This window comes from Vicugna pacos, unplaced genomic scaffold (assembly GCF_048564905.1).
Source record: "Vicugna pacos unplaced genomic scaffold, VicPac4 scaffold_19, whole genome shotgun sequence".
Taxonomy (NCBI): domain Eukaryota; kingdom Metazoa; phylum Chordata; class Mammalia; order Artiodactyla; family Camelidae; genus Vicugna; species Vicugna pacos.
Genome location: NW_027328740.1, coordinates 73,783,866 through 73,809,266, shown reverse-complemented (window position 1 = coordinate 73,809,266; position 25,401 = coordinate 73,783,866). Strand labels below are relative to the sequence as shown.

The following is a 25,401-nucleotide window of genomic DNA, read 5'->3' as shown; positions in this document are numbered from 1 at the left end:
GTCCATGGTGGCAGCAAGTTGAGGGGCTATAATACAATTCTAATCTTGGTACCTTGCACAATTGTCCTCAGTATAAAGGCAAAAATTAAAGTAAAATAATACTATGTAAACCATACACATTGCTGAAATAAATTAAAGAAGACCTAAATACCTGGAAAGACAAACCACACAAATTCCTGGATCACATGACAATATTCTTGGGATGGCAGTGCTCCCCAGAGTGAAGCACACATACAACGTGGTCTTGATCACAATCCCAGCGGGCTCCTCAGCAATAACTGACTAGCTTCTGCTACAATTCATATGGGAATTCGAGGGTCTCAGTAACCAAAACGTACCTGAAAGAGTAGAACAAAGTGAAAGGACTTGTAATTCTCAATTTCAAACATTACAACTGTATCTACAAGTGAGATTAGAGGCCATTTTTAAGGTATTATTGTGTTTATCCTTATTTTCTAAATTCTGTACAACGAATATACCTGTTAGAATAAGAAAAATAAAAACTAAAGTATCTTTTAAAACATGCACACCGATTCATTCATTGGGGAAAATTATTTTAACTATAAAGAGGTAAACAAATATCTAGTGAAAAAGGACCACTTAAAAACAAGTCTGCATTTACAATTTTCATAAATTGAAAACTGAAAAGCACAAACACATCAAATTTCTAGGAAGACTGGTGAAACATATTAATAATTATTTTCAAAAATTCTAATTGCACAATGAAAACACAAGAAAGAGAAAATCGTGATTGACAGGAAACTGCGAACACGTGGAGAGCAAAGGCCTTGAAATCACTGTTCCTTTAACTCTGCTACTAGCTCAATAGGAGAGGAAATTCCTCACTGAGGGGACAGTGGAATCCCATGCATAAGATAGGATACACAGTACAAACTGCAGTAGTATCGGGAGTGAATATGTTAGAAGAATTCTGAAGTTACAACATTGCTGAAAAACTATAAAAACACTGACAGACAGATTAAAACACACAGTCATACATATTATATAGAAACATGAACTCTGCTCCCATGTTGCATAGAAATACAAACATATTTGTTCATTTATGGGCACTGATTACTTTATCCCAGGTAGAATATTTCAACTAAAACAAATAATCAATATTACACTCCTATTGTCAAATGTACTTGATAACTTACTCTGCTATGTAACCATATGTGTCTAAGATAGATCTAAAATTAGTGAAAAAGAGCTTTGTATGGTTTCTTGAATTCTTCTCAAAATTCCAAGCTTAATTTTAAAATAGATCTGAGCAGTATTTCTATATTATCTTTTCCCTTGTGAAATGAACAACACAGTCTGTTGTCAAAATTCTGTCCTTACAATGATTCACGAGCACCATATCCTCACAAAACTGCTGGACAGCAAGTCACTATCCAGACACTGTGACCAAATAAATGAAACAGAAGGAAGACAGTGATCCTATTCTGGAGGGCTTATAGTCTGTGTCAACACTGGGGTTTTTACTTGATTGGTTTGATTGGGTAGCAAAATAAAATCAATCAAGTACTTTCTTTGAGCATTCTATAAGTCATGACTGTTTTTAGTGTCATTAGCAGGAAAGACTTAAGCATGACTTGGTTAGGTCAACTAGCAACAATCATCACTGGAGAGTGAGTAATAAAGAAGTTAACTGATAGCAATGCTTCTGCCTACATGAGACCTAAAATAAATCTACACTGATATCCGAAAGGAAAATAAGGAGATGAGGTCCCCAATGAGAAAACAAACTAACAAGAAATCAAAAAATGAAAGTCATTTTCATTAACGATTCCAGGCAGTAGTGGAGCATGGTGGTGAAGATCACAAATGCTGGGGACAAACATGAGGGTCTGAAATCCCACAGCACTAGGTAGATGTGACACTGATATTTCAGTGAAATTTTCTGCATCTCAGTCTCCTATCCATAGACTGGGGACAACAACTGCACCCATCTCCTATAACGGTCCTAAGAATTAAGTTATTTTATATATAAAAGCTTAAATAAAATACCTCAGAGTTTAAATAATACCCCAAAAGCACAAGAAACAAAGAAAACAGAGACAAATTGCAGTTCATCAAAATTTAAAACTTTGCTTCAAAGGGCACCATCCAGAAAGTGAAACAACAACACAGAGGAGAAAATTTTTTCAAATCACTTATCTGGTAAGGAATTTGTATCTCAAAATGAAGAAAAAAAACCCCTACAACTCAACAATAAAAGGGCAACTCAATTAAAAGGTTAATAAAGTATCTGAAAAGGTATTTTTCAAGGAAAATATACAAATGTCCATAAAACACAATGTAATGATGTTCAATAGCATTAGCTGTAAGGGAAATCAAGTCAAAACCACTAGGAGAAACCGCTTCACACTCACTACAATAGGGTATAATAAAAAAAAAGCGTAACAAGCACTAAAGAGGACACAGAGGAAGCGGAGCACGCAGCCCTTGCTGATGAGGATGTAACACAGCGTGGCCACTTTGGAAAACAGCCTGGCAGGGCCTCAGAGAGTTGAATATTTCGTTTCTGACTTACCCAGCAATTCTGCTCTCTGGGCACACACGTAAGAGAACTGAAAACAAATATCCACATAAATAATACCACATGAGTGTTCACGGCGACATTACTCATCACAGCCAAAAACAGAAACAACCCAAATGCGTATCACCTGATGAATGGGTAAACAGTGGGGCCCAGCCATAGAGTGGAATGTTATTCAGCAATAGCATAGCATAGAATAGTGACTAAGGCCACAACATGAGCAAATATTGAAAACGTTACTCAGTGTGAAAGAAGTCAGTCACAATAGACGTTTCCACTTATATGAAGTGACTCGATTTACATGAAATGTCCAGCACAGGCAAATCCACAGAGAGAAAAGTGGCTCCTTGGGGCTGGGGGAGGATGGGGAAGATGGGAATGTCTGTTTATGCATACAGGGCTTCCTGTTGGGGGGATGAAAATATTCTAAGATTGAATGGGACGCACAATTCTGGGCATAGAGTAAAAACCGATGTACATTTTAATGGGTGAATTGTATTAAAACTCTTAAGAACAAAAGGACCTTGGGCCAGTATCTTCCATAGTAAATGCAAATTGCTAACTTTTATTAGAGGAAAAAGAAACTGCTCTCAGCATGAAAGCAGGAGATCAGCAAATGTGAGTTAACCGAAATTGGACAAGAGCATTTCACTTGAAACAGTTGCTGAGTGTACACGAAATATTCAGAAATAGGAAAATCACCTTGACATCACGAGGAAGCATTCTGTTTCAAATACAGATCAAGGATTCGGCAAGCCCAGCTGCCAGAAATGACCAGAGAAGAAACCTGGTTTATAAAACTAGCACCAGAGACAACAAGGAATGGTGATGAGGAAAGCAGGCGGCAAATATCTGGAACAGTTCACTACAAATAATTTCTCCACCAAAAATTGAAAAATAAAATGAAAGTGATGAAATGCTCTGTTGACATCTCGAGAATGGGCTTCCTTCTGTGCTCGACTGTTCTGTAACCCCGATTGAGAGACTAAGGAGAATCAGCATGGCTCCTGGGGGTCCCCAAAGGACTGCCCACCAGCACGCTGACCACCATCACATCTGCCAGGTTTGAATTGCAGAGAAGAGACCAAGTTCTGAAAGGCACAGGAAATATTGACAAGGGAAGAAAACGCTGAGGTCAGTCCTGGGACAGAGGCCCTCTGAGCAGAGGCCAGAAGGCTGCAGGTGAACTGCAGTAGACCTGGGGCAGGAAGGGATCACGGGGGAGCATATCTCAATTCTCTTCTGTCTCTGCCTCCGGTAGGAGAGATAAAGCCTGCATCCTTCTCACCTGGAACTGTGGGTTCTGGCTGGAAGAAGTCTTACTGACAAGGAATGATTATTCAAGACTCTGTGGAAAAAGTCAAGAAATCGAGAGGGATTAGGGAGCCATCTCCATAAGCCTCTCAAATGCTCCCATATTTATAGGGTATAATCAAAGGAAAACTTCGTTAACAGTTGTGAGATAGTAAGGAGGAAATTCGGGAAAGACAGGATGAGGCAGAGATTGTAGAATACACAATGAGTACAAAGGATTAGTGTATCTTTAGGGAAGTCATGGGGTGAGGGGAACAAGATACATTTTTAGATATGTTCATTAAAAAGCAGACCACCAGACCAGCCAGGTCCTTGTTTTGGGGATAATACATTATCTAACAACACACAAGCCCAGCGTTTATAGCTGAGGGTCTCGGTCCTTGCTTTACAACCAGCAGAGTGCTATCTAAAACCTCAACTACACAAGTAAAGCATTGTCTCTGCTTTTTAAGGCAAGGCGTCTGGAGTGAGGATGCACAGGAACTTGCTTGTAAAGCAGTATCAAAGCATATTTTTTCTTCTTAAAATTCAGAGGCGACTGGGGTGTGTTACAATTTGTTAACCCAATCATCTGCTTCCACATGGAACCATTATGGAGGACACCCTAGGATGAAAATCCTGGATGTGGGTCTCTTCCTGCCATCTTCAGCCACTCTATCAGGGTCTAGGCACATCCGTGAATAACGATCCTACAGTACCACTCACTCTCTTAACTCCTGGTGATTGAAACTTAATTTTAGCTCTACACAACTTAACGTAGAAAAGTTTCAGCAATAAAAGATATAATATTCCATTTATATCTCATCATATTACTGATTTTCTGATTGCTCTAAGCTGCTTCTACTTGGTAAAGCACCTCATTCTGAAGCTGAATTCAGTAATTTCCATTGTGCATTTCTAGCCAGTTTGGGCTCGCTAACTTCTTTTGGTCAAATATCGATATACTTAATTGATTTCTTTGTTTATCAATTTCAACCAGGAGGAGAGGGAGTGTCACTCTTTTCCTCAGCCCACCCTCAACTCTTTTCCCATCAACTCAGGCCTCCTGAAAACAAAACAAAGTATTTTTTTCCCTTCTACTCTTTCCACAAACCCAACAGGAAACATCAGCCTGGAGAAAGAATTCAACACAAATGTTAAAACAAAAATCTATAAACCTGAAACAATACCATCTCCGAATCATGATACACAATGACATGAGATTAAGTGTGTCAGGCACAAAGCATGAGGGAGCCTGACTACCTGATTTCTATTCTTCAAAGGAAGGAAGGTTTTCGTATTTTTTATTATCATTCTTGGTCATTGTTTCTGATTATGCCAAAAAATAATTTATGAAATATTTATGCACTGCAATAACTGATTTTTATTGTATCAATTTTAGAAGGCATTCAGAGGGGATAGGAAAACCCACCTCTGTAAAAAATGCAAAATTTCTTCCCCTGTAAAGAACACGTATACAAAATGCAACAGACAATTCAAATTCTTGTGGAGAGGAGCAAAAGACACAGAATCAAATCAAAGTCATTACAATGAGTCAATTTAAAATTCACTGGACAAACATGCTCAATGCATACAAATAATTTTAAAGGCACACTGCAAACCATTCACTTAATGATCTGCAGGCTAGAGGAAGAATTTCACTCTTTAACAGACAACAGAAATCAATAGGGTGCCCCACCAAACAAAGAGCAGTGAACAATCAGGTTTTTAACAGTTCTGAGAAATCAGCATGTTCTAAAGATCAAAATCCAGAAATTTTAAACATTCATTCAAACCACAATGAAAAAAGCACTTAAAGAAAAAAAAAAAAAAGAAAGTAAGCACATAGATCATTGCAACAGAACAATGAGAATTTCTTGTACCGCTAGAAGAAAGAACAGGCTATAGCCTTTTACTTGAAAAGAGACTACTTTTAAAAATAACTGCTAAAACACATTTCATCATTCATGTTGCATTTAAAAATCTGAGGTACATGTATCTGATCAGAAAAGCAATTCTGAGTAATAGTATGTTACAATTCAGTGCCAGTTTGCTTTAGAAGAAAAGAGAAAAGTTACTGTTTCTAATTCTGCACAAAGTTTAAAGAACCTCCCTGCCTCTATCTCCTCCCATTTCCTAAGCTCATGCTCCCTAATCCTTCTGAAACAAGTATGAGAAAGTCTTATTCCCAATATGCCAAATGACAACTGAATATCAATTTATTAGTGTAAATATATGCCAACACCTTGAAATGGAGGAGAAAGGTATCAGAAGTCTATATGGAATTTCTTTCTACCTTCCTGAAATCACACACACCAACGTTCACACAGACACAGACACAGACACAGACACATACCCCCTGGATTACTGGGCACTTCACAAGCTTAGTACTTACAACTTGTAGAAGGTAACTTTGTAGTTACTTTAAAATACAAAACTGTCAGCTTTTGAAAGCCTTCATCATCTGCTAAACCATCTAAATATCAAAGAGACCCAATTAGCCTTCTCTGTAGAATGTAATTTCCCTTGATGGCAAAACAGTCTCTAAGAAGTACTGGATCAAAGATTCGTGTTTATCACTACCTATGATCGTTTTTAAGCACATTAACAGATTCAGAAATGTATGTCTCAAAAACATTTATTCCTATTGAAATAGTATACGTGTTCAATTGTCTATACAGTGACTAGGTCCCATGATGGTGTTTAAGAGCTATTTTGTGTATAGCAATATTTACCTTCAAGTGCAGAAAAGGAGGGTGTGTATTACTCAGTTGTAGAGCACCTGCTTAGCATGCACAATGTCCTGGCTTCAGTCCCCAGTACCTCCAAAAAAAATAAATAAAAATAAGTGCATATTTAAAAATAAGAATAAAGTTATAAAAAATGCAGACTAAAAACCACTGCAATCTAGGTGCTACAATTATACTAAAAAAAACAAGTGTTTCTATCAAATATTAACTATATGCCAATCACAGAGACAACCAAAAGTCACACCTGAAGCATCACGTGTGATTCTCAGCAACCCTACTAAGTAGACACGGATGAGAAACCCGGCTCTGCGGATGAGGAGACGGAGCTCGGAGGAGCCGGGGACGCTGACTGTCCTGCTCCCCGTGACACCGCGTCAGCCCAGGGCAAGCGCTGACAGAGCTGCACTGAGGGGACACCCAGCTGCATGGAACCTTGGGGCACTGGGGAGTCCCAGAAAACACTAAAAACTTTTCAGTGAAAAACCAGCTAAAATATATTACACTGTGCTGCATCCTTTAAACAGGGAAAGTGACTGAGACCTTTTTGATGCCTCCGTGTCCTTTCTGCCATTATCAGTTACTTGCCCTCACAGTGCGACCAGTGATGATCTGGACCCCATATGAAGTGCACTCAGATGGAAGAGCTTTTAAAGCTGGTTTATGAAGTTTGTAAGACTGTCTATGACTCACAAAGGCGGTCATTCATCACTTCTCACCGGTGTGGACGTACCACCTGAAATCACTCCTTTCTGCTTTTTAAAATCCCTTCATCTACTCCAGACTTTTCAACAGCAAAGAAGTAGCTCAACCACAGACAGTGGACAGCTTTTCACCAAATGGACTCGAACAGCCCATCTGACAACCTGGAAGCCCTTGTCTTCTATTAAGCCCACTTCCAGGTACTTCATCATTTTCTGATTGGTGGACTCGGCCTCTGACTGGCCTACTCAGAGAGCTCCCAACCTCACATCCAGGGGTGGGAGAGGACCATGCTGTTGGGGGAAATCAGTGAGGAAGCTGGACATCCTCCAGCCACGTCTGCACGGGTAGAAGTGCCTCAACGTGCTCAGAAATTATACCGTCATCATCCCTGGGCTCCCATGGACTGGTTTCACATTAACCAAGCTCATGAGACACTGATGCAAGGAAACCAGAAACTTAAATTTTTAATGTAACAGAAGACGTGAATCTATGAACCAGACTGAAATATCAGAGTTCAACCATGAGTACATTTTCTCCTCCACGGCCCAATCACGGGCAGGCAGTCACATGGCAAGCATGGACAGAAACGGAGCAGGAAGGGTTTCTAGATTAATTCAATGGACTATATTTCTATTATACGAACAGATCTACTGCCCAGAAGTCAATTAACGCCAATCACGGTGCACTCTCCGTGGACAGCGGCCAAGAAATGACTATGAGCTCCTGTGTAACACTCCTTTCCCTGTCCTTTCTAGGCTAACTGATGCACAGAGGTATAAAGATTCAGGGATGTCGATAATGCTAAACACCCAAAGCCCATCTCTGGGAACCTCAAAACCAGACAGCCAGGGTTTAAATACCAGCTCTGCCAATTACTAGTTCTGTGATTTTGCCAACTTAATTACCCTCTGTGTGCCTCAATTTCCACACTGTAAAACTGGGATAACAATCAAACCTTCCTTACTCGCTTGTTGAGAAGATTGAAGGATTCATTTCTGTAAAATGCTCAGAAAAGAATGTAGCACATTTTGGGTGTTCAACAAATGTCAACTTAATATCAAATTGTTTTACAAGTGTCCCCTCTAATCATCTTATGTGTTTCCTGGCTAGCCTAAGTCCCAAATAAAATCCTTATTTCTCCTTTTACACACTCTTGGGGAGCACCCTTATGTTCCATCCAACCACCTGTTTAAACTGAGGGAGTGGATGTCTCCTAACCACTCCTCTGGGCCATGGAGGGTGCTTCTCCCTTCACACCCCTGGCCCCTGGCCCACAGCTAGCACTCATTACACTAACAGAGTGAGGTGTGAGTCCGGGGAGACAAGCAGGGCATGTGAAACCCTTCCTTTCACTCCAGTGTTGGTCACCATTGGGAAGCACGCGGGATGCTCAGCTCCATGTCAGGAAAGCCCTGTGCATGAAAGGGCAGGTCTTCTCAAGGGAAGGCTCGCTGTGGCCCAGAGCTACATGGGACAGGGTGAGTCTGTATTTCTGGGACACAGTATCATGACACGCATTTTCCCACAGCCTTGAAGTTCATGGAGAACGTGGCTTCATCAGTAACAAAGAAGACATTTATTGCCTGTCTACTCTTTTGTGTCATCTCTCAGTAGGCTGCTGGAGACAACATATGTATAAGTATTGGATCTCCTTAAACCCCAAAATATATGAAGTAACAAATAATTCTGTGGCTTAACGTTGGTTTAGGGCGACTGTGTAACAGTTCTGACTCTGCTGATGCTAAATTATGGGTATAGGAACTATGGAACCTCCTCAAATATCTTTCATCATAAAACCATCTCTTCTTATTTTCCTGTTTCTTAGTAATTGCCAAAGACTCTCAAATGATGGCTTCACACAAAACAGCAGCTAAAGTTTAAGAGCCCTCTTGACATACACACTGTGGTAAACACTGCACATAATTTCTAATTCTCACAATTCTACAAATCAGATACGAATGTCCCCATCTCACAGACGAGGGAAAAACTCAAAACGAACTGACTCAGGCTCAAGTGGCTCAGTGGCAGCGCGTGCAGGCAAACCATATCAAAAACTACACCCCTTCGTATATGTACCAAATCTCCTACCACCAATTAACACACAGCGGCGGGGTCAAAACTCAGGGAACTCAATACACTTTTCACCTTTAAGGTCCTCCAGATGCCGCTTCTAGCTGTTTTATAAAATCCCGGCTCACTGGTTTCTAACACTAGAAGAAAAGCCCGATTTTGCTATTGTTTGCACAGCAAGTCTGAAATGTTCACAGTGAGATGACAGAATAAATCTAAGATATAAGCAGAATAACTTTTCCAGTTAGACAGACATAATGGACATTGGGCTATTCTGAAGCATTAAGTAAAGTAATCAAAATAAAATAACGTTGTTTAAGCCTCCTTTTACAAACAGGAAAGTTAAGACTGTAAGTAGGTGCAACAGTGCCACCTATGGGTAAAATGACCTTCCAGGTTACCAGGAAAGATGCAACACAAAAATTGCCTGTAGGATCAGTAACGAGAATCAGATAAATAAAACTTATATAGCACATGCTGCACTTTGATTCGGGGGAAAGGAGGGATATTCAGTATTTAATCTGATATTGCTAATACTCCTGAATATAAACAGAAGATATAGGCTCATGGAAACTCATCTTAGAAGAGGAAAGAATCCAGTTCAGCCACTTCATTTTACAGGAGGGGAAACTGAGACATGGGATCTGTCCTCCTGGCAATCAGCAGCAAAGTTCTCCTATGCCTCATGTCTTGCACTGTAGCAAAAACCAACAGATCTGTACTAGGCCTATATTCATAAAATTCACGTTTGTATTTTTCCAACAGTAGGTTATCTAAGTATCTTGCAAAATACTAAAAGAGCCAGGATATCATACAATTTTGTTGCCATACAAAAACATTTATTTACATAATAAAACAGCATGAGCTTTATTCTCTCTATTAAAAAAGTGACATGTCAAATCAATGTTTTGATATTTTAAACCTGTTAAGAATGTAGAAAAAAATCAAAATTTTCTTTAATCACAAAATAGAGGAGTTTATTCCCTGAAAATGATCAATATGGATTTTACTAAACTTAACGGATCTGGTCAGAATCCCACGAATTTAAATGTCTGAGTGGATGGTTACACGGCAACATAAATTCTGATTTGTAACAATACATATTCTGTGTAAATAATCTTCAAGGTCATCTGATTAAGGCAATTTAACTAGTCCCTGTCTCACTAGAATGATACAGATTTCATTAAAACTTCATACTACACCAAAAAAAAAAATGAATCCTTGTTACTTTAAACCATATTCAAATATATCATACAAATACATATTGAATATGTATCAGAAATAAGCGACACTCTTTAGTATTCAGAGTTGATCCTTCTAAAATATCTGTCATTGTGACAGCACACTTTTATTAAGCACCTCTTGGGTTCTTTGTATACAAGGCATCTACCTCTCACAGTCAGACAAATTAAACGATATTACTCAAATTTCACAAATGAGGAAATGTACATAAGCCATGAAAATAAAGTACATATTCATCAACAGGAAAGAAAAGAGTAAAGACTTTTCTTACAATATTCACTGACAATCTTTTCTTCCATATTAAAACTACATAAAACCAATTCAGTCTTTGTAAGTGTTTCTGTCAAAAAGGGCCACAAGAGAAAAACAAGCAACATCATTAGCAGTGGTTGGACTTTAAGAGCTCACTTCTCTTTTGCACTATAATTATTTTTAATGTTTTGTTTTTAGTGCTTACAGAGCACTAAAATAAAAAAAATAACTTTTTATGTAATTACCTGAGAATTAAAAATTTGTGAAAATGAACAATTTTAATTTCTGCCACTCTGTCTCAACTTCTCAATGGTGTCTCTCCTTTCAAGGCCTCATCAGTCTGAGGTCACTAAACTCGGCCGTTTATGGAGTCACAGGTGTTCGGGTAACCACTTAACGGGAGGCTGATAAGAGGAGCAATTAAGAATGCATTCTGTGCAGCCTGGGTTCCAGCACCGAGCTAGCCACAGCCTGCTGCGTGTAATTGGGACAAGCTGCTCCATCTCTCAATCCCTCAGCTGCAAAAAAGGAGACACTGATACCTACAATCAAACACCTGCTATGAATTAAAACATGAGGAAAACATTTTAGCCTTAGGTAGGTGTCCACTCACAGTGAGTTTGGTCATTATGATGATGAGGATGGCTGTTAACAAATTAAGCTAGACCAAACAGGAGAAATCCCCTTAAAGGAGAAACATTTTAAGTCAATGAGCATTTCTTTTTGGATGAATTGCAGAATATTCTAATGATTTTTTAATAAACCAAATTTTGTCCATTAATTATAGATTTACAGGTTCATGGACAAGTCTCCAGAAAAAGAATTAGAGGCCTCTTACCTCTGTAAACTAAGAAAGTAAATTTTAACAAAAATCACGGAGGAGATTATACCTCATTTGGGAGAGTAAGTGCTTAACATGCATGAGGCACTCAGTTCAGTCCCCATTAACTCCATTTAAAAACATGGTTTTTTAGGAAATGGAAAATTAAAGCAAAAAGATGGAGGAATACAGAATTTTTTAGAGACTCATCTCAGATTTAAGATGGGGAAGAAACCATCCATTTCTCAGAAGAAATCTTGAGGACTATGTAAACTGGATCTGAGATGTCTAGTCCTTTAACATTATTCAAGAATTCATATTACCAAGTCTTAAAATTACCTGATAACGCACAGTGGTGATACTGATCATAACAGCTTCCATCACAGATCGAGCTCCGGCTAGGACTGCTCTGTTCTGACATCTCTGCCCCTCAGGCCTCACCAGGCTGAGAGCACTAAATTCGGTCATTCAAGAGCATCTTTTGTAAGTCCTCCATTTGTGCTTCTGACTCTCCCCTCACCAGCTCCTCTGAGGGAAGCACTGTTATCATCTTTCCCACTCACAGATAAGGCCACTGAGGCACAGAGACTAAACTCGTTCCAGGTCACATTGGCATTAAAGGAATTCTGTATTTCTGCTGTTTGCTTTTGACAAAGGAATCTGAGATATCAATTCAAGGCAGACTGTTAAATAATCAAGTCTGTCAGGTCTTCACCTCAAAGAGCAGATAGTATAAATTCCTAATGTAGGATGAGGCTGCCGCCACAAACTGACTCAGCTTGAAATTAATATCCAAGATGAAGCAGCGGATACACGTAAATATTCACGATTGTCAAGTCTGCTCACGGGTCTGGGCCCTTCACTGCCTGAACGGGGGTGAAATCCCCACCCGTGTCTGGGAGAGATGCACGGTGCTTCCCAGGCTCAAACAGGCTTCACGGGCTATTTCCTCCCACAGACTGGCCTCAACGATTAAAAGCTCTCAAGGTTTTTACACCATGCAAAACAAAAAGACATTTCTGCAGATGGAGCACTTTCTTAGGCTTAAATCTTTTTTTGCCTACACTCACCCAGGGGGAAAAAAGAAACATGACTCTGCAAAGTCTCTGACCCTCACCACTCACAGGAGTAGAACAGCCACAGCAGAAGATGGCTCTTCACATTGCAGGATGAGAACAAAATAAAGATGCCCCAACAACAGGCACTCCCAGACACAGCGCTCAGCAGTCTTCTGCAAACTCACGGTTGTGTAGCACCCATCACCTTCTATTTCCAGAACACTTCATCACCCCTAAAGAATCCGCCTATCACTAGCAGTCACTCCCTAATCCCCCTCCAACCAGCCCCTTCCAGCCATCACCTGCTCTCTGCCTCTGCATGTGCCTTTTCTGGGCATTTCAGATCACTGAAATCAACAATATTTGACCGTTTGTGTCTGCTTCCTTTCAATTAACAAGCTGTTATCAAGGCTTGTATATTTTGAAGTGGTATCAGCATCTCTTTCTTTTTTTTTTTTTGAAAACGTTAAAGATTATTAGAAGGTGGTAAGCACTATCAAAAAGAGTAGAGTGGAGCATAAGTGATTGGGTTTCAAAGGGAAAAGTGTGGGTTGAACAGTCAGGGTGGACTTCCAAAAACAGGTGGCCTTTTTCATTTTCCTCTTTTTTTTTTCTTTTTTATTCACTCTTACGTGTGAATAATCTTCCACTACATGGAGATACTACATTCTGTTCATCCATTCAGCAGCTATTTATGGACGAGTTCCAGAAAACTGAGTGTAAGAGTTGACTAGCATGGATGGCATTTAAGCAAAGGGCAAAATGTGCTTTCAAAAAAAAGCCAACAAACAGAGGCGCAAGGAAATTCAGTGCGTTTCTGAGCAAAGTGCTTGCTTGCTTCGGCAGGACTACCGTGCAGGACTGTGGCGGATATTGGCAGGAGTCACGGTGTGGGAGAAACATGAGAAGACTCCCCACTGCAAGTAGCTCAGACAATTCTCCTCCCTCATCCTGTATTGTTAGAGCAATGTTTCTAGGTTACTCTTATTTCAAGTAATAGCACTTTAACTGCACATCTGATCATCTCCATCAGACCACCTTTCCTCCAAGCAACAGAAAAGCATTCAATGACCTGAGCAGCTCCAGGACATAATGGTGATGGATTAGGGAGTCCTGCAGCATTCCAGCCTGCAGGCACAAACCCCACATGTGCCCTGGTGATGTCCAGAAAATAAAATGCATGGAAATATCTCACTGTTTTTACACGACATCTGCCCTCAATTTGCCCCAAAATCATGCTCGCAAAGCACTAATCAACCCTCTCAATACAAAAATAAAAAAGCTAAGAAGGCAAATTTAGGCTCTTTCATTGAAAACCAGCAACCATAACTGCCAGTATCTGAGCTGGAATGCTCCTGACTTTGAAAACCACTGCGCAGTTACTTTTCAAGCGTAAAACTCATATATGTATTCCATGTAGATGATATTGCAGTAGGATTTTTCTTTTCAAAATTTCCACTTGCAACATTAGCACAAGAAAGTTTATGTATAGGCTTTAAAAAAATCAATTATCCTCCACTTTCTTAATTTTGAACTAATTATTATTTTATAAATGTGGCTATGCTGCGTATTATAAACCGTTTGATTTCTGAAAACAAGACCTTTATGACCTCACTATTTCAGAGAAAACTTTAACGATTCTTTGAGAGGTGGGGCCTGGGGCGCCCACTATCAGCTCTTTAAATACTGACAAGGATGTGCTATGAAGTAATGCAAAGGCTCTAACTCCACATTAGCTCAGAAAGCAAAGAAACTACACCAAAGACTTCCTTAAATATTTTATATATTTCTATTCTTTTGAATATTAAAGTTCTTAAATGATATGATTTTTTTGAAAAAGACAACAGCTGTATTAAATTTCCCCTCACCAAGAAAGCAATCTTTATGAAGTAAAAAACCCCTATGGAAATCGAAATGACAGGACGTTTCTAGCTAAGTGAACATCCACATCTGAACACAAACCTAAATCCGATCAGATCTCACTCGAAGGAGCTCTACAAAGTCCTGGGCAACCCTGGAAATTAGCTCTTTTGTTCCAAATGTTGGCTGAGCTAAGATCATCACACTAGGCAGGGAAGGAGAGAAGAGGAAAATCCACCTGGCGGCCTCCATCAGTTTTCTTCCAGCCACAAAATGCCTCTAGGTCGGCCCGCTAACAAGTCCCCCAATAAGGAAAGCCGGCATCCACACTGCCCCTGCCATCCCCAAGTAGCCCCGATGCCCATATCCCAGCCTGTGAATGGTCTTCTAATGATCCCCCAGTTGGTGGCACCCACCCCCTCTTCCCCGCTATACAAACACAGAGAGCCACGGCAGCCTTCCCAAATCACAAATTTGATTACATCAACCCCCACTTCAAACCCTTTAGAGGCTCCCTGTTAGAGTTCTAGCCCCACCCCAGACCCTGCTCGCCCATCCTCACCTAAGTACACAGGTCCCCAGTGACCACAGGGGCCCCTGACCTGCTCCTACTTCCCACTTGCTCCAGTCTCATTTTGACTGTTTCCCAAGGAAGCCTTCCCTCCCTCCAACCTCCACAATTTGTTCCTCTCTTCCTAGAACATTCTAGGCTAAGTCAACTTCTGACAATGCTAAGCTCTCAAGAATCAAATACATTTTGCTTACTAAAGTGGCTACACGCTCTCTCCCCTAGACTCACAGAAGTGCACGTGTAATGTATAAATGAATGACCGGTTGGGTCTCAAAGGGACAGACATACCTGCTCTCGCCCGTCCCGATCCTTCGGTCTGTAGAATATCAGAAGCAAAACCAGAAGTACCTTTCCTGAGGGTCACTTCTGTTGACACCCTTCACTGCCTACTGTGTCAGTTCTAGTAAAACTCAACTTCTTCCAAAGCCCTACATCCCGGACTCTCTCCAGTGTCCTCCCCAGCAGGGGCTCCCTCCACCCTGGACTGCACAGGGCACTCTCCCCGGGTGCCCACGCCAAAAGCCTCCAGGCCTCTGCCCGGGCTGCACCTGCGATCTGAGACACATTCTTGACTCCTTCTCCTGGCTGACTCTTACTCTGTCCTCACAACTGAATGTAGAGCCCATTTCTTCCAGGAATTCCTCTCCGATAATGTCCTTTAGGTCTTGTCTGGTCTCTATCTATAGCAGCAGTACATGGTGACCAACTGGGTGTTTGCCCGCTCCTTTGAGACCACGAACACTTGGGAACCACGTGGGAAGGAGTGAGAGATTACAAGACGGTTGAGGGAAGCAAAAAGCAGAAATCACAGTCCAAGTCCCAAATTCAAGGATACTTTCTCAGAAAAAAGTATAAACTATTTCACACGTGTGCAATTTGGCTACTATTTTTGTGGCTTGGGGACAGCAAGAACTTGGTGTTCTAGTCCAAAACCTAGGTTACATGCAAAGAAATGTATATATTCATATCCAAAGGAAACAAGAGCTGCTCAACAACAGTTTGCAGTTAGAACTGAAAGGAACTTTGATAAAGGCAATCTCTCTCTCTCTCTCTTCTTTCTTTTCTGGCATCATATAATTTTAGAAGTATTTGCGTGACTAACAGACGTCTACAGCCCGTGATTCTGCACTGAAGTGTTTGGGGCTGAGGAAGCCCAGATTACATTCACTCTGTAAATGCAATCACACTAACACACTGATAGGTGCCATGTGGTGAAACTGATGTTCCAAAGCAGGCAACCTTATTCGGTAAGAGAACTCTGAATAGAAAGGAAGAAATGCAATGTCCTATACTGAATTTCATTTGCTATATGGGCCATTAACTGATAGTATATCTTGACTAATGAAACCCAAAAATAAATTGTCAATGTCGGTTTTCTTCATCTGACCATTTTATGCTAACTTCGGATATTAAATCCTCACTCCATACGGAAGCTCAGGCCTATGCTGCAGCACAGTTACACCCCGTGGAAGAAAGCCGACCAAGGGAGAATTGGAGAGTTTCCCTTTAGAAACTGCGAAGTGTGGTTTTACACCTGTATATCATTTGCAACCACATCATCGACAATGGAGTTAGACGTTACCTCTGTGGGGCGAAAAGCACTGCATGCTTCAGAACCATCAAAGAACGCTGAGCTTTGTGAAACAGTCCTGAGGCACTTAAATCATACTTTTTCTGAAAGGCTCCAAATCTGACCCACTTCACCATTCCAGGTATAACAGGGAAGTACTGGAAACAGTAGAGAGAACATGCCCTTGAAGTCTGACAAGGCTCTGCTTGAATCCTGCTACAGCATTTATCAACCGCTAAACAAACCAATTCCTTAACCCCTCTGAGAAGGCTTCCCAATCCCCAAAAGGGGGCTGTCAGCGCCCACCTGGGAGTCATGGATGTGAATGAAACACGCAAGTAGGGCGGCCGACTGCTACCTGACACGGGGCCTGGCTAGTTTCGCTCCGCTGCCCTTCTGCCCCTTTAAACTTGCACTGATCCCCCTGGTAAGGATCAAGTCCCCGGAACAGACTGCCCGTATCTTCTGTGTATCCCTGGATACATGACTTACACTTAGGAGGCCAGAAAAACAACTGCCTCCTCCCAAGTCACTAACAATATTCTTAAGAGTCTGGGTATTTTTAACTCTATTTTTCAGGGAGACTATTCCAGAACTTTCCAAGCACCATTCTCCAGGTTGGCTCCCCTCCCAGTGCCCATCCTTCTTACCTCAGATCCTCTGTCTGACTGCCTCCTGTTCATGGGAAAGCGAGTCCGGTAGGGTGGGGACTCCCTAGGCCTCCCTCCCTCCCTCACAGGTGACTGTGAATACCTTCTCCCCACTCCAACTCCAGCTTCTGAGGATTCTAACCTTCCGTATCCTGCAGCCTCTGCACCTTCCTAAGATGCACACGTGGCCAAGACTCTCCCTTTGGATTTCTTTCTGGCTGGCCCTGCTGACCCCCAGGCCCCTTAAGGATAAATGGGATTGCTCTGAAAATGATAAACGCCGCTGGCTGACACACCAAAGCTGCGTGGTCTGGGCTTACCTCCAACAGAGGCACAGCCCTCCCCTCCCTCAGCCTCAGTCTGCAGCTCTCGAGATGATCTAATTCACATGCAAGGCTGTGAACACCAGCTAAGAATGACGACTCCCAACTTGTATCTCTAGTCCAGCTCCTTCACCTGAGCCCGTCTCATAGAGCCGAGTGCCTCTTTGAAGTCCTAACTTGGATGAAAAATGGCATCTTAAAAATGCCTCATGTCCACCATTTACTCTGGAATTCGATTCCTGGCAGGTACCTCCCAGACTTCCCATTTTAGTAACAGCCCCAGCACCCACCTAGTTGTCTCAGCTCACATTCAATTTCCACTGTTCCCTCCCCCCGGCCCTGCCCTGGAATCAGTCCTTTTATTTTCGCCAATAAGCTGATCTCAAGTGTGGTTTTGCAGGGACCATGGCCGGAAACACACAAGCTCACAGCATGGTTCACTAACAGTCCACCGTAGGGTGCTCCCTGGAGGGGGAGGCATCTCCTGCCGCTGGTCACCTCAGAAGGCACTGGATTCTCACACAGGAGGCCCAGGAGAAGGGACTCAAGATTTTCCCGTGGTCTGAGCTTTGAAGGGCCCGAGGTCTGGGGGAGCTCCTAATTAGCAGACACACTTGCCAGTGAGCAGATGAGGATGGGGGAACCCACGCAAGGCTGTTATCACTCCAACTCCTGGGCTCTCGGGAGCCACGGGAAAGACCTGTGTCCAGTGTACAGCCCAGCCATCACAGATCCCAGCCTGCATTTGCCAACCCGGACAGCCTAGACTCCATCTACTTGCGACACTTACTTCTGTTCTGTTCCCCACCCAGAATGTGATGGACTCATTCAGATATTCTGGCCTGTCTCAAGCGAGACAGATTCAGTGAAAAATGAAGTGTCCACATTTGGACCAGAGCATGAAAGGAGAAACAAGGCCTCATGGTCAGCATGATGGTGGTGGCCACACCCTTCCACCGGGTGAGATGAACCATGGTGAGGGTGAGAATCCAGGGTCCTAGGTCGGCCAAATCATCTTCCTTCACGGTTGTCTGGGGTGTTGGAGACTGACTACCACAAACTAACGACACGGCTGTCAGTGGTGGATGTCAGCTGCAACAGAAACGGATTCAACTCTTTACTGCCAACATGGGTTAAAAGTAAAGGCCGGGGCAGGGAGGTCTGCACGGCTGCTGAGGCAAACCACAGACCCAGCTCTGAATGCCCACTGGCTGGAGCAGAGAGGAAGCTACGGCCCTTTTAGCTGTCCCTGTGTCCAACAGATCCAGGTGAGCCAGCTACTTAGGAGAAGGTCATGTTGTCCTGATACCCAGAAAAACCAGCCTCGTAAAGGGAACAAATAGTGTCATGGATTTTAGACCCAATTCTGCCCCTTTATGAAGGCAAAGTAAAGTAAATGGCACGGGGAAGTTGAATGCAAAAAAAAAAATTAAAGAACCAAACGGTGACCGCTTCCTCCAACAGCGTCCCCTGCAGCTGTCACCCCCGAGCCGGCCACTTCCTCACCAGTGACCGCTGGCCAGGAAGCGCCGTCACGCACGTCACACAGCGACAGCCAAGAACCGCGTGCTGAGCACGTTTGTGTAAAAGCAGGAATCGAGCAAAATGCTGCAGAGTTTGAGCTTACAAGTTTAAATACTCCATGAAAAGAATCCCTGAGCAGCCGACTAAATCAAGTCGCATCTTACTTCTTCAAAACAATCAAACAAATTTAATAAGGGCGCATTTGTCACCAAATAAAAGGAGGACCAAACAGGTCCCTCAAAGCAAGGATTTTAACAGGTATCTAACACCAGTGGGTAATGTGCTAACAAAGCAAATATTCCAAAACATTAGAAAATACAAAATGACTAGGATAATACATGGATCAAGACAGATATTAAGATTTTGCTTTTTAAAGCGATGGAGACAGTATGGAGGGCAATCTGGCTATTTCCAATGCAGGGTGTGCACAGCCCACATTTTCAGATGCAACAACATGCTCACTGGGCAGTACAAATGAAAAAGGAATAAAGAAAAAGGAAAAGAGGAACAAGAGAAAATTAGAAACACACAAGAACAAAAATGATTTTGACAGCATGTACAAGAATTTACGTGAGTGTGTGAGGCCAGGGACGAGGGGATGGTGAGACCCACCCTCACCCCCTGCTCCAGGGAAAGCAGGGACCTAAGGGGAGCGGCGCTGCCGGGGGACCCCAACGTGGTCAGCGCCCCTAACCAAAATTCCACCTACAAGCTTCAAGGCAGCTTTTGAGCTACAAATTGTGGTCGCATTTCAGTCTGGACCGTTTTACTCACTTCCACCAAGAGTAGCAGGAGAGAATTAGGCTCTGCTCCTGTACCAAAGAATTGTTTAAATAATTAATGACTGTGGAATACTAAAAGCAACAATGGGGTAAAAGTGACTGGAGGAGAATGTGCTTGACCCGAGCTCACTGGCCGCGTTATCTCACTGACGTTCAGAAGCTGGCTGAGCCCTTATGGTACCAGAACAGACAGACCCAAAAGGAGGGAGGTTTAATGCGCTGCTGTATTTCGATACTGGGAGCCATGCCTGGTACACGAGGTTCTGGGTAAACAATGGGGACAGTGTCAACCACTGTGGGCTAATTACACATCCGGATACTCCGCCAAGTCCCAAGGGCAGACTTCAAAAGACAAAAACAAGCTGGCATTCTCTGGTGGGGCTGCAGACTCAGAGACAAGCATTTGTTGAGCAAAAATATCACCAGTGCCTCCTATGACAAAAGAGGAGGCACTGGCGTGGGGGCTGGGGCAGGGCTCCAGGCTTCCACTGCTCACTCACCAGTCTGTCCAGGGGGAGAAGTGGTCCCTGCTTATGTTGCACTGATGCACCTACCTTGACTAATGCCTGGGGCCTCAGCAGGTGTTGACAGGAGAGGTGAACGGAGCCAGACTTGGTGTAGCACGGTGCTGGCAGCTATGCCCTCAGCAGTGCCCAGGATCCTATACATGCCAGCTCATCTTAAGAAGCAGATGGGGAGTGCGGGCATGTAGATCACAGGGCCCTGAGAGGACAAGTACAGATCATGGCTACAGCATGCCTCTCCCCTTCCTTAAGTCATAGAGGTATGTCTGGGAGGAACAGAAAATTCATCCAGAGCCCGCTACATTATCTCTCGCAGGTGGGACTCGTGTCCCCTGTGCTTCTCACTCACAGGGCTGGTCTAGACATTCTTTTTATCAATTCTCTAGCATCTTCTCCTCCAACTTACCAACAACCAGAGAGTAGGATCTGATCTTAGCTAAGTTCAAGAGTCACAGAGCACTTCCTTCACAGCGGGCCCAGAAACATGTGCCAGGTTCTCCGACCGTCACCTGTGGGACCACCATGAGCCCTCTCCAGACTCAAGGACAGAGGCCGTAGGCCGGGGGAACACAGCTTCCCTCACTCTCCCCAGCAAAGGTTTCCACGTCTCGGAAAAGGCATCTCACCCTCTTCTGCCTGAGGGACAGCACAACAGATACACCGGGAAACAGAGCTGAAGTTGGGGGGGTAGGCAGCCCAGAAGAGCTCGTCTGTACTTCCGAGGCAATGTGGGGCCGTTGACTTAATCACAGGGAAAAAGTGAGAATGAACATTTCCCTGCTCTGTCCCATACACCGTGATACGCCTTTCCCTGCATAAGGAGTTCATTCGGAAGTCCCCGGCGGTGTTTCTGATGTCCTAACTTGGCATGGAGGCTGTCAGGCAAGAAGAGAGGGCCTGAGCAGAATAGGTGCTGGGCCTGGGAGGCAGGAGACACCGGCTCCAGCCCCAGCTCAACCAGCTCCTCGTTCCGCCTCTCGGGGTTCAGCATCTCATCTATAAGCAAAGGGATGAGACTGTCCCAGGACAGGCTGCCCAACAGAAATGAAATGAGAGCCATGTAAATAACGTTTCCCATTTGCCACGTTTAAAATGGTAAACAAAGAAACAAACCGACAAACAAAAAACAAATACTAGAAACTGATTTTAAGAACAGATCTTACTTAATCTACTGTATGTAAAATACTATCATTTTGACATGTAATCAATATAGGAAGTAAAGAGATAGTTTATATACTTTTACTAGACAAGCCTCAGTGTCTGATGTGCATTTGACCTAGAGCACATCTCAGCTCAGTCCAGCCTCCTCCCCAGTGCTCCTAGCATCAGTGGCTTTGGCTACTTTATTGGACAGCAACCCCAGGGGTCCCACCATGGTCATGGCTGTAAAGCGGGAGTAAGTGTCCACACTAACCCTAAAAGGATCTCTCTGAAACAAAGGCGGATTCACTTTGAAATGTCTGGAAACCGGCGGGCTGCATCTCCATCCCCCCTTGGCTACAAGACAGACTTCTTCCTTGCTGATCCCTTTCTGGATGTAGGGAAGCAATCCGGCACAAAGCCAGGGTGGACTGGCCTCCAGGTAAACTTACCTGCTGTCTGTGTCCAGTCCCATGAAGTCCTCCTTCTCAAACGGGATGCAGGGGAGGGGGATCTTGTCCCCAGAATTCTTGGGGCCACCATCCAGCCACTTGGAATTGAGCAAGATGAAGAGTGACTCAGTGAAGTCCTCGATCCTCTTCTCCACCACCCTGCAGTCCTCTAAATTTGAAGGCAACGTCGGTGCGCGGCTGCTCGACTTCCTCCACATGCAGTACAAAGACAAAGAGCTGAGAGTCATTATCGAGGTGCCATACAGCTCCTCTGCACGTGGAGCTTCTCCAAGGCCTTGGCAGAGAGACAGTCGGTAATGGTGACAAGGCCCACGACCTTGCAGTGTTTCTGGAAGACGCTCCACCCATTCTCGGGCACATAGCGGTGCCTGTAGTGGATACAGAGTGTCCACTGGGAGCCACATGGGCTGATATGGCTCACCGAGGTGAGTAGCTGATAGATGCAAAAGAAATTCTCCTCTGAGATGATCTCCATGGTTTGGACTACAACGGGAAGAGTCTGGTGGTCCTCAGCACACTGCACGTAGTCAGGGATGCTCATGTTGCAGGCCCTGCCGAGACAGGAGAGGAGATCGAGGTACATACTCTGCTGTGTGCTATGGGCCCATCTGGGTTGCGGTGACCTGGTGTGTACCAGACAGAAGGCAAGGGAAGCCAAAGCAAATCCAAGGGTACAGTTTGTCCTCAGAGTCTGCACATGGCTACTGTAGCTCGGATCACATTACCCAGCTTTTGGTCTAGGCTTCCTGCCTCTGCAGAGAAAGGTCATTTCTTATTTTCTATTTCCAAGCACCTAGCAAGGCCCTGATGCAAAGTCACTGCTCAAAAATGCTGAATAAAGAAATGAACAAAGGAAATGCTTCCCCAACCCCCTTCAGCAGAATATAAAGAGAAGGACCACAGTAGGATCAAAAGATCTGGATTCCTATTCAATTTATTTGAACCCCTTAGCTTCATAGTAATGGATAAGAAAACTTGCCTTGGGGTAGAGGGTACTGTTCATTGGTGGAGCACATGCTTAGCATGTACGAGGTCCTGGGTTCAAACCCCAGTACCTCATTTTAAAAAATCAAACAAATAAATACACCTAATTTCCCTCCTGAAAAAGTATTTTTTAATTCAAAAGTCAAAAAACACCTTGCAATTGACACAACATTGTAAACTTGACTATACATCAATTAAAAAAAATCCATGCCTTGCAAGAATATATCTGGATTACGGATGTTTGCAAATGTAAAATGCATAGGGTACCACCTGCATAAAAAGTGGTGACTGTACAATTGTACTATCCCCCCTTTATGAGCTATTCTTCCTTTGGGGGAGTTATAACCTCTCAGAGCTAATTTTCTCAGTTTAAAAAATATAAATATTTCCTGGTTCTCAGTACTGCTGAAGAATCAGATAACCCTAAGAAAGCATCTGACCCACAGAATTTACTCAATAAATGTTTCTTGAATGAATGAATAAACAAGCAAAGTGAATGCTGCTCCCTGCCAAAGACCATCATAATGATACTTCCTGGGAATCCCAAGCCCACGTTCACCAGACTCTGCACTAACAATGTGGGTGACCTGGGCAGGCCTGTGTGCTTCTCTAAGCCCCAATTTAATCATGGATAGAAATGAGGGCAATAACACAAACCTCAAATTGTTAGTGAGTCAGTAATGAATTGTACCCCAATATTGCAAGATGGAACCATTAAGGAAAACTGGGCAAAGAGTCCATAGGCTCTCTCCATATTATCTCTTACTACCACATGGGAATCTACATTACATCTCAAAATAAAAAGTCTAATTTTTTAAAGAGGTTTTCGAGGTTAGGTGAGCTCACTGTCTCAAATAAGGAACACACAGTACAAATAGGACAATGCCCAGCCCATGAGATACACTCAGTTAACATTCCCACTGAGCCCACTAGTCCCTCCAACTTCTAATGGTGTCCACTTCCAAGAGCCCATGTGACCATCCTTGTTCTAATTTTCTATTTGTAATTTTTTTCTTTTCATTAAATAGAAACACCCAATTCCATAGAATTCTTACCAGATATCATGATGGCAGCCCTTCAAAACCTGACCACAGAGATCATGATGGCAGCCCTTCTTGGTGAAACAATAAAATGAATAGCCATTTTCACAAGACCTCTGAGTAAATCTACTAGGGAACTTCATCCTGGACTGAGGAAGAGGACTGGGGAGGAGGGGGCATTCAGGGGCACAGAGAACCATGGGCCACCTGTCCCACGATGGACTTTAGACTCACCCTCACCCTTCAGGAACTACTAAATACACACAGACAGAGTGCTATGGACAAGATTTTTTTTTTAAACAAATCCCTGAATCCCTAGCAGGTCTTGTTTCTACCCATACACAAATGGCTTATGTGCATAATGTTTCACAAAAGCCTTAAAATATTATCACCCCAACTTGACACATCAAGAAACTGAGGTAGAGAAGTTTATCACATTCTACAAGATTAGAGAGAGGCCACGTCAGACACCGTATTTAAATCCAAGCCCCTGCTCCAGTGCTCACACTAGAAAGTGTGACATACTGCCCCTTTCCTGCCCTCTCCCTGCAATCAATCTCTGAAGAGTCTTTTCTGTGTCACCTGGAATCACAATCACATTCATTTTCCACAAAGAGCTATGTCACTCCTTGGAGGACTTTTCAAAATCTAAAGGGTTGGTTTGAGAGGAGAGATTTGCATTTTCTGTTTCTCAAAGGAAACATGGCTTTAAAAGAAACTGAAAAGTAGTTATCTAGTCTAAGCCCTCATTGTGCAGAGAAAAAACCGGAGGCTCAGAAGAGATGAGGAAAGGGCCTTATTAACAAATATTGCCTCAGTGCAGCACCAAGCCAGACCTGGCACTTCTAGGGGAGGATCTGGAAGGCCCAGGAGAATGAGTGTTAGAAAACAGAAAGAGAAGAAGCATACAAGGCCCCATCTCTTCACCACCATAACATGAATTTCCACCAAATTACCCAGAATGGGTGCAGCCAATATTAAGTTTGTCAAAAGAGGTTATAGAATTCTCAACCATAGTGGAAATTCCAACATTTACTGTGCTTTTTTCCCAGTTCAAGCATCAATTCAGTGGGCACTCTGTACCAGGGACTACACGAGGCCTGGGGTTCTCCCAAATACAGATCTCTATTACCACGTGTGCAAACCACATTAAGGCCACCAGAAGAAAAGCGCCCACAGATAAGATGGAATTACTGAAACTGAAAGCAGCAAAAGAGCATATATTACTAGG

The 25,401-nt window shown here is 43.0% G+C and overlaps 1 protein-coding gene across 1 annotated transcript in view; it reads right to left on the bottom strand.

The window, feature by feature from the left end:
- Positions 1–248: 248 nt before the first annotated feature.
- The window catches only part of LOC140693513 (uncharacterized), a 98,940-nt gene continuing 73,787 nt past the window's right edge, over positions 249–25,401 (bottom strand). The window contains exons 7-9 of the mRNA XM_072957333.1: positions 22,126–22,697; positions 6,571–6,658; positions 249–338 (exon numbers count right to left, since the gene is read on the bottom strand). Of these exons, the coding sequence (XP_072813434.1) occupies positions 22,373–22,697 (325 nt within the window). The 3' untranslated portion in view covers positions 249–338; positions 6,571–6,658; positions 22,126–22,372. The remainder of the gene's footprint in view (positions 339–6,570; positions 6,659–22,125; positions 22,698–25,401) is intronic.